Here is an 8,838-nt window from a genome sequence, read left to right as displayed (position 1 = left end):
TCTCCTTTTCCTCCTCCTCCTCCTCCTCCTCCTCCCTCCCTCCCTCCCTCCCTCCCTACTCCCTTCTAGTACTCATAATTTTCCCTAGCTGGTCATGAAACCTCTGCAAGAAAACCATCACACTCAGAGACCACCCAGGAACCACACAGTCCTCCTCCTCCCCCTCCTCCTTCTCCCTCTTCCTCCCCCTCTTCCCTTCTAGCACTGATGATATTCCCTAGTAGGGTCGTAAAACGTCTGCAAGAAAAACAGCCAAGCTCAGAGACCACCAAGCACCTCAGAAAAAAATTGCGTCCTCCACATTTGGCCTTTTTGCCATCACTTCTTGACAGCACCATCCTACAAGGCCCAAAGGGCAAACAGGATGCCGGGGGGGGGGGTTCTTGCTTCGGCCCCCATCTGTGTTTCTGCAGAATATCTTACCGTTGACGGAAACCAAAAAGGTTTCTCCCAGCAGGTTGCCCCAGTGAGGTTCAAGGCTGCTGACCTAAAAGGGAAGAGAAAAGGAAGCCAGCAGGGGCCTTTGGCCAAAAGAGAACGGACTGATATTGCAGAGAATCTCACTTACATCCGTAATGCCCAAAGCTGAAGAAATCAACACAGCTTTATGGCTGAAAGGCAGAAAAGAGAATTTATTCATCATCAAAGAAAGTCACAAAATCCCCTACTAGACTTTCTGATCATACTGTGTAGGCATTGGGGGGGAAATTAGATAGATAGATAGATAGATAGATAGATAGATAGATAGATAGATAGATAGATGGATGGATGGATGGATGGATGGATGGATGGATGGATGGATGGATGGATGGATGGATGGATGGATGAATGGATGGAGATAAGAGATGATAGATAGATAGATAGATAGATAGATAGATAGATAGATAGATAGATAGATAGATAGATAGATAGGTGGGTGGGTGGGTGGGTGGGTGGGTGGATGGAGGGATGGACGGACGGATGGACAGAGGGAAGGAGGGAGGGAGGGAGGGAAAGAGGGATGGAGGGAGGGAGGGGGATGGATGGATGGATGGATGGATGGATGGATAGAAGGAGGGAGGGAGGCAGGGATAGATGGAGGGATGGAGGGATGGGGGATGGAGGGATGGAGGGGTAGAGGGATGGATGGATGGGCAGACAAGAAAAATGATTGACAGACAAAACAGAAAAATAGATAGATAAGAGAGAGAGAGAGAGAGAGAGATCTGGTATATATAAATAGGCCTTGAATGGGACCGTTAAATAGATCAATTGAGACATAAGGAATGTGGCCTAGTAGTTCACAGCCCCGTGGTAGGTTTTATCAGAAGATTTCCATGGAAAGAAAGAAAGAAAGAAAGAAAGAAAGAAAGAAAGAAAGAAAGAAAGAAAGAAAGAAAGAAAGAAAGAGGGAGGGAAGGAAGGAAGGAAGGAAGGAAGAAAAAGAAGGAAGGAAGAAAGAAAGAAAGAAAGAAAGAAAGAAAGAAAGAAAGAAAGAAAGAAAGAAAGAAAGAAAGAAAGAAAGAAAATATATGCATACATTGTTTTCTCCTCCTTTTCTGAAATGCATAAATATGTCTGTAGGGCCCCCCCCCCATTATTTTCTGGAGGGAATTCTTCCAGGGCGTACTGAATAAATAATTCCAGTGAGCTGCAATTATTGGTTTTTGGGGGGCAGGTTTTGTTCTGCAACCTCATCCTAACGGGGTCTTCGTTTCACAGAGATCAATTTCTTAGCAGGCTCACAAAGAAATTTTGATCCAGGTCAAACAGAAGAAACTCCATCTGATGGCTTGGTTCCTAAATAAGGATAGGAAGTTTTAGCTTACCCTGTTTTGGGGCAACCATTCTATCACACGAATCCATCCTGGCTTAGAAATGGCCTGTTGTAAGAGCATGGCCATCACGGTTGACCCAGAAGATATGCTCCGACAAGTCAAGACGGTAATGATGCAAGACCATAAAAAAGGAGCAGAGTTTCAATCACCTTGACTTTTTGGGCATCTCTGTGGACATCCCTGAGAGCCAATCATTTTGTCTACCTGGGGGACAGGATATCTTATTGAAGGCAAACCCAGATGGGGGTTCCCAAGGCAGAGTGGGCAACAGATCTCCTTCAAAATGGAGGTCCCAAAGAGCATTGGAAGTCTGGTAAGAAGAGAACCAGGTCTCACCCTGAGATGGACAAGGAGGCATATAGATAGCCTTTGGTCAACGAGAAGGTCGCAGTCAGGCTGAGGGTCTGCAGATAGACAATGGAGAGAAGAGAGAGCCATTAGACCTGGAGTGTTCAACGTTGACTTGGGGACTTCAACTTCCAGAACTGAAGAGCATTTAAACCAGGGATGTCAACCCTTGGCAACTTTAAGACTTGGGGACTTCAACTCAAGAATTGAAGAGTATTTAAACCAGGGGTGTCCACCCTTGACAACTTTAAGACTTGGGGACTTCAACTCAAGAATTGAAGAGCATCTAAACCAGGGGTGTCCACCCTTGACAACTTTAAGACTTGGGGACTTCAACTCAAGAATTGAAGAGCATCAAATCAAGAATGTCCACCCCTGGCAACTTTAAGACTTGGGGACTTCAACTCAAGAATTGAAAAGTATTTAAACCAGGGGTGTCCACCCTTGACAACTTTAAGACTTGGGGACTTCAACTCAAGAATTGAAGAGCATCAAATCAAGAATGTCCACCCCTGGCAACTTTAAGACTTGGGGACTTCAACTCAAGAATTGAAGAGCATCTAAAGCAGGGGTGTCCACCCTTGACAACTTTAAGACTTGGGGACTTCAACTCAAGAATTGAAGAGCATCTAAATCAAGAATGTCCAACCTTAGCAACTGGAAGACTTGGGGACTTCAACGCCCAGAAGTCCCCAGCCAGCCTTGACCAAAGTTAGAACATCTCCTAGAGGTCAACAGTCATCCTGGGAAGCCAAGCTGAGACTGCTGGGGCTCCTTAGAGGTGGGTGGGGTTGACGTACCTCTTGGAAAATGACTACGGAAGTTGTGGAGCCGTCCGAGTTCTTGACGAAGAATTCAAGTTGGACCGAAACCTGGACTATGGCAACGTCGTTCCCAAAGTGAATCACGGGACTTTGCAAGAGGCTGATCCGGAAATACAGGATGGCCTGGAGCAAAATGGGGTGGTGAAAAGGAAAACAAATGGAGGAAGCGAATCCCAAATACCCCAGTTGCAAAGTCCTGTAGGGATGTTACTTACCAAGGAGATGAAGGAAGGTGGCTGTAAAAAAAGAGAGCGAAAATCTGAGTATGGCATTTGGCGGAAGGAAACAGAGTGAAATCGAATAACAGAAGGGACCTTGGGTCGTCTTCTACTCCAGCCCCCTGGTCAAGTAGGAGTCCCTGGCCTAGACAAGTGGCTGTCCAGTCTCTTCTTAAAACTCCAGTGCTGGAGCACCCACAACTTCTGGTGGCAAGCTGTTCCACTGGTTAATTGTTCTCACTGTCTGGAAATTCCTCCTTATATTCTAGGTTGCTTCTCTCCTTAATGAGTTTCTATCCGTGGCTTCTTGTCCTGCCTTCAGGTCCTTTGGAGAATAGGTGGACACCCCCTCCTCTTTGTGGCAGCCCCTGAAGTACGGGAATATGGCTATCATGTCACCCCTGGTCCTTCTTTTCTCTAAACTGACTAGTTTGATTGGTTTGATTAGTCTCTTCTTAAAAACCTCCAGTGGTGGAACACCCACAACTTCTGGAGGCAGGTTGTTCCACTGGTTAATTGTTCTCACTGTCAGGAAGTTTCCACTTAATTCTAGGTTGCTTCTCTCCTTGATGAGTTTCCATCCGTGGCTTCTTGTCCTGCCTTCAGGGGCTTTGGAGAACAGCTTGACTCCCTCTTCTTTGGGGCAGCCCTTAAGATACTGGAAGACTGCTCTCCTGTCCCCCCTCCTCCTTCTCTTCTTTAAACTAGACATCCCCAGTTCCAGCAACCGTTCCTTGTAAGTTTTAGCCTCCAGTCCCCTAATCATCTTTGTTGCTCTTCTCTGCACTCTTTCCAGAGTCTCGACACCTTTTTTCTGTATCGCTGTGACTTGAACGGATTGCAGTATTTGCAAGGGTGATCTCACTAATGTAATATAAAGTGATACTAACCCTCCCTGTGATGATTTGTATTTTTCTATAACGTTTTCTCTTTATCCAGAAATTCTCTTGTTCCTTTCTCCAGCTGGATTGTCAGAAAAGTTTGGTAAGGAAATGTTTTTGACTCATACTTACATCTGGAATCAGAGCTAAGATAGCAGCTAGTAGTTCATCAGCTCTAGAAAACTGAGGAGGGAGGGAAGGAAGGAAAGAAAGGAAGGAAGGAAAGGAAGGAAGGGGAAAGGAAGGGAAGGAAGGAAGGAAGGAAGGAAGGAAGGAAGGAAGGAAGGAAGGAAGGAAGGAAGGAAGGAAGGATGGGGAGGGAAGGGAAGGAAGGGAAGGAGGAAGGAAGGAAGGAAGGAAGGAAGGAAGGAAGGAAGGAAGGAAGGGGAGGGAAGGGAGGGGAGGGAAGGGAAGGGAAGGAGGAAGGGAGGAAGGGGAGGGAAGGGAAGGAAGGAAGGAAGGAAGGAAGGAAGGAAGGAAGGAAGGAAGGAGGGAGGGAGGGAGGGAGGGAGGGAGGGAGGGAGGGAGGGAGGGGAAGATGGAGAGAGGGAAAGGGTTAATAATTAGAATACCTGCATCCCTACATGTCTAGTGTAGATTTTCAACGTTCAGTCATATTAAGCAGAGTATCCTTGACTCTCGTTCTGCTGAGGACTAATCCTACCGCTTCAGTAATTATCTGTCCACACCCAGATGCTACCTTTTGTGAAAAGCTACCTTGGTTCCAAATGTATTTTAAAATTTTCAAATGAATAAACAAAATGTCATTTTTAAATTTAAAGGATCTTTAAAAAGAACGCCATGGAAAAGATGTAAATCAGGCCCCAGGTTGGAACCACAACTTGGACAGGGTCTAAACTAGGAAACTCGAGATGTCATCGTCCTCTTCATCCTCCTCCCCCTCCTCCTCTTCCTCTTCCTCCTCCTCTCTTCATCCTCCTCCTCCTCCATTCTGCAAACCCTCGTCCCTTCTAGCACTGATGATGTTCCCTAGTTGGGTCATGAAACGTCTATGAGAAAACCACTGAGCTAAGACAGCACTAAGAAACCCAGTTTTCCTCCTCCTCCTCCTCCTCCTCCCTTTTGCACTGTTGATGTTCCCTAGTTGGGTCATGAAACGTCTATGAGAAAACCACTGAGCTCAGACAGCACTAAGAAACCCAGTTTAACTCCTCCTTCTCCTCCTCTTCTCCTTTCTCTTCTCTTCCTCTCCCCTCCCCTCCCCCATACCCCTCCCCCATACCACGTCGGGCGGGCAGCTGAGCTCCTGAGGTTCTATCCTGAGGACCACCGAGAGGAAGATGTTGAGGACGGCTGCGTGGACACACTGGCAGTGGCGATAGCTCTCCAGCGAGGGCAGGGTTATGTCGGGGGCCAAGTCGGGGAGGGTGATTAGACCGTGGTCCTTGATGTCAAAGTCAAGCTAGGAAGAAAGCAGAGGAGACCTTCCCAGGGGCCCCAGCAGAGCATGGAAAGCTGAGGCCCCCAGGAGGGACCCCAGAGACCCACACCCAAGTCAAGGTTTCTTTGGACGGGGGGTTGGGGGTGGCAGGGAGTTCCTTAGGATACTTACAAAGAGATTTAGCCATAAGATGCTGTTCTGCATTCTAGGCAAGCTGGCCATTTGACACTTCAGCCTCCCGTAGGGCTCAAAGGGGATGACCACTGTGGGGAAACACGGGGGCCCATCGAAGAGAAGGCTGGTGGCTCAGAAGGTTGGTTCCCCCAGGAATGTATGTCTAGCTCAGCCACCAGTACATAGAAAGAGAGCAAATCCCACTCTCCCTTCTAGCACTGATGATGCTACCTAGTTGGGTCATGAAATAGCTCAAAGAAAACCATCAAGCTCAGAGCGCACCAAGGACTCTACAGTCTTCCTCCTCCTCCTCCTCCTCCTCCTCCTTCTCCTCCTCCTCTCTGCAAATCCTCCTCTCCCTTCTAGCACTGATGATGTTCCCTAATTGGGTCATGAAATGTCTGCAAGAAAACAACCAAGCTCAGAGAGCACCATGGGCCCCACAGTCTTTCTTTCCTTCCTTCCTTCCTTCCTTCCTTCCTTCCTTCCTTCCTTCCTTCCTTCCTTCCTTCCTTCCTTCCTTCCTTCCTTCCTTCCTTCCTTCCTTCTTCTGTCCTTCCTCCTCCTCCCTTCTAGCACTGATGATGTTCCCTAGTTGGGTCATGAAACATCTGCAAGAAAACAACCAAGCTCAGAGAGCACCAAGGACCCCACAAGTCCAACCTCCCACTCAAGCAGGAGACCTGTCTAGACTACCCTCTGCTCAAGGCAGGAGCCTTATACCATCCCTTGTTGACCCAACCCAATCCACCAACCACCATCCATGGCCAACATCTCAGCCCTCCCTGACTTAAGCAGAAAATGTTCCTAGTTTGATGGATCTCAGAGAGAGCGCCCATGAGGTGACGGGACTTGGAAGCTCACCGTTCATCGTGTCCAACAGCCTATCTTTCACCACATCAAAGACAACATTCAGGATCCTACAAAACTGCAGGAGGAAGACAGACGAAGAGTCAGTGGGCTGGAAGGCGCTAACTCTCCCTCGTTCTTGACTCAGCCTGAATTGGACCATATCATTGAGGTAGCCAAGGGGCCTGGATATTCAGAGTTCTTTGCTCACTCAGTGTTGCATCTATCAATGATCTGCAATGCCTATGGACATTCCCAGTCCTTCCATGCCCCACCATTCCACTCAGAGCTGAAGAAGCTTCTGGGATGAGAAGCAACAGGTCTTCAAAGGACAAACAAGGAAGTCCAATTGCCTCTTGAAGCAGCACCTTTGGGACAACCATGCCTGGATGACTGAGAACCTCCACGGACATTTAGCCATGCACTTTGGGAGGGACCCCCTTCGAAGGATGCGGGAGCATGAACGCATGTCCAGAAAACCTTGCAGACTACAGGAACCATTTGCGCTTCAGTTGGAGATGCAGACCACACAGACTCATCCCCATCATCCTGCGCCCGTCTCCAACCATGAAGGGACCCAGGGCAGAAGACATCGTGCAGCCCAGAAGGTTTCACACCCATTTGCACCACTCAGCTGACCCTGAGGACACAGGTCAACCTCCAAATGGCCTCAACAACTCTCTAAAAGAAGGCAAAGGACCGGCTGTCTGCAACGAGTATAAATCCTTCCCTTCCCCACCATTTGGTCAGAACCAGAGGAAGCTTCTGGGATGAGAAGTGAAGCATCTTCAAAAGAAAAGCCAACACAGTGCTGGGCTGCATTAACAGAGGGATAGAATCAAGATCACGTGAAGTGTTAATACCACTTTACAAGGCCTTGGTAAGGCCACACTTGGAATCCTGCATCAGTTTTGGTCACCACGGTGTAAAAAAGATGTTGAGACTCTAGAAAGAGGGCAGAGAAGAGCAACAAAGATGATGAGGGGACTGGAGGCTAAAACATACAAGGAACAGTTGCTGGAATTGGGTATGTGTACTTTAATTAAGAGTAAGACCGGGGGGGGGGGGACATGATAAGCTGTCTTCCAGTATCTCAGGGGCTGTCCCAAAGAAGAGGGAGTCAAGCTATTCTCCAAAGCGCCTGAAGGCAGGACAAGAAGCAACGGATGGAAACTAATCAAGGAGAGAAGCAACCTGGAACTAAGGAGAAACTTCCTGACAGTTAGAACAATTAACCAGCGGAACAGCCTGCCTCCAGAAGTGGTGAATGCTCCAACACTGGAAGTTTTTAAGAAGAGACTGGACAGCCTTTGGTCTGAAATGGCATAGGGTTTCCTACTGACCTTCCTCCTCCTCCTCCTCCTCCCTTCTAGCCCTGATGACGTTACCTAGTTGGGTCATGAACTGTCTGCAAGAAATCTACCAAGTTCAGAGAACCCCAAGGAACCCATAATCATCCTCCACCTCCTCCTCCTCCTCCTCTCCACAAACCCCACTCCCTTCTAGCCCTGGTGATGTTACCTAGTTGGGTAATAAAATGTCTGCAAGAAAACAACCCAGCTTAGAGACCACCAAGGACCCTACAGTCCTCCTCCTCCTCTTCCTCTTCCTCCTCTTCCTCCTCCTCTTCCTCCTCCTCCTCCTCTTCCTCCTCCTCTTCCTCCTCCTCCTCGCAAACTCCTCTCCCTTTTTCCCCTGGTGATGTTACTTAGTTGGGTAATAAAATGTCTGCAAGAAAACAACCAGGTTCAGAGAGCACCAAGGAGCCCACAATCATCATCATCATCATCATCCTTCTCCTCCTCTTCCTCCTCCTCCTCTCCACAAACCCCACTCCCTTCTAGCCCTGGTGATGTTACCTAGTTTGGTAACGAAATGTCTACAAGAAAACAACCCAGCTCACACACACACACAGAGAGACACACCCAATAAAAACTTCAATACAGTCCTGCGTCCTCACACATTGAGGATTTGGGGTGTTCATATTTGCAAACAAAATACAAAATAGGAGAAGGAGGAGAAGAAGAGAGGAGAAGCAGGAGAGGGAGAGGGAGAAGGAGGGGAAGGAGAAGGAGAAGGAGAAGGAGGAGAGAAGACAAAGAGGAGGTAGCTGGAGGGGGAGGAGAGAATTAGGAGAATTAGGAGAAGGGGAAGAAGAGAAGAGGAAGGAAAAGAGGAGGAGGAGGAGGAGGAGGAGAGAAGGAGGAGGAAGAGGAGAGGAGGAGGAAATGAAGAGAAAGAGAAGGAGAAGTGAAGGAGAAGGAGAAGGCGAGAAGGAGGTTGGTGGTGGTGGTGGAGGAGGTGGTGGTACTGGAAGAGGAGGAG

The 8,838-nt window shown here is 48.2% G+C and overlaps 1 protein-coding gene across 1 annotated transcript in view; it reads right to left on the bottom strand.

Annotated features, from left to right (window-relative positions):
• The window catches only part of LOC120296866, an 8,671-nt gene extending 1,505 nt beyond the window's left edge, over positions 1–7,166 (bottom strand). The window contains exons 1-9 of the mRNA XM_039318896.1: positions 6,529–7,166; positions 5,662–5,753; positions 5,332–5,511; positions 4,221–4,271; positions 3,205–3,225; positions 2,966–3,112; positions 2,154–2,221; positions 569–611; positions 424–487 (exon numbers count right to left, since the gene is read on the bottom strand). Coding sequence (XP_039174830.1) covers positions 424–487; positions 569–611; positions 2,154–2,221; positions 2,966–3,112; positions 3,205–3,225; positions 4,221–4,271; positions 5,332–5,511; positions 5,662–5,753; positions 6,529–6,676 — 814 coding nt within the window. The 5' untranslated portion in view covers positions 6,677–7,166. The remainder of the gene's footprint in view (positions 1–423; positions 488–568; positions 612–2,153; positions 2,222–2,965; positions 3,113–3,204; positions 3,226–4,220; positions 4,272–5,331; positions 5,512–5,661; positions 5,754–6,528) is intronic.
• Between the last annotated feature and the right edge of the window lie 1,672 nt (positions 7,167–8,838).

This window comes from Crotalus tigris, unplaced genomic scaffold (assembly GCF_016545835.1).
Source record: "Crotalus tigris isolate CLP2741 ecotype Arizona unplaced genomic scaffold, ASM1654583v1 scf7180000021643.52994198:917841, whole genome shotgun sequence".
NCBI classification, from domain to species: Eukaryota; Metazoa; Chordata; class Lepidosauria; order Squamata; family Viperidae; genus Crotalus; species Crotalus tigris.
This window is presented reverse-complemented; position numbering and strand designations above follow the sequence as displayed.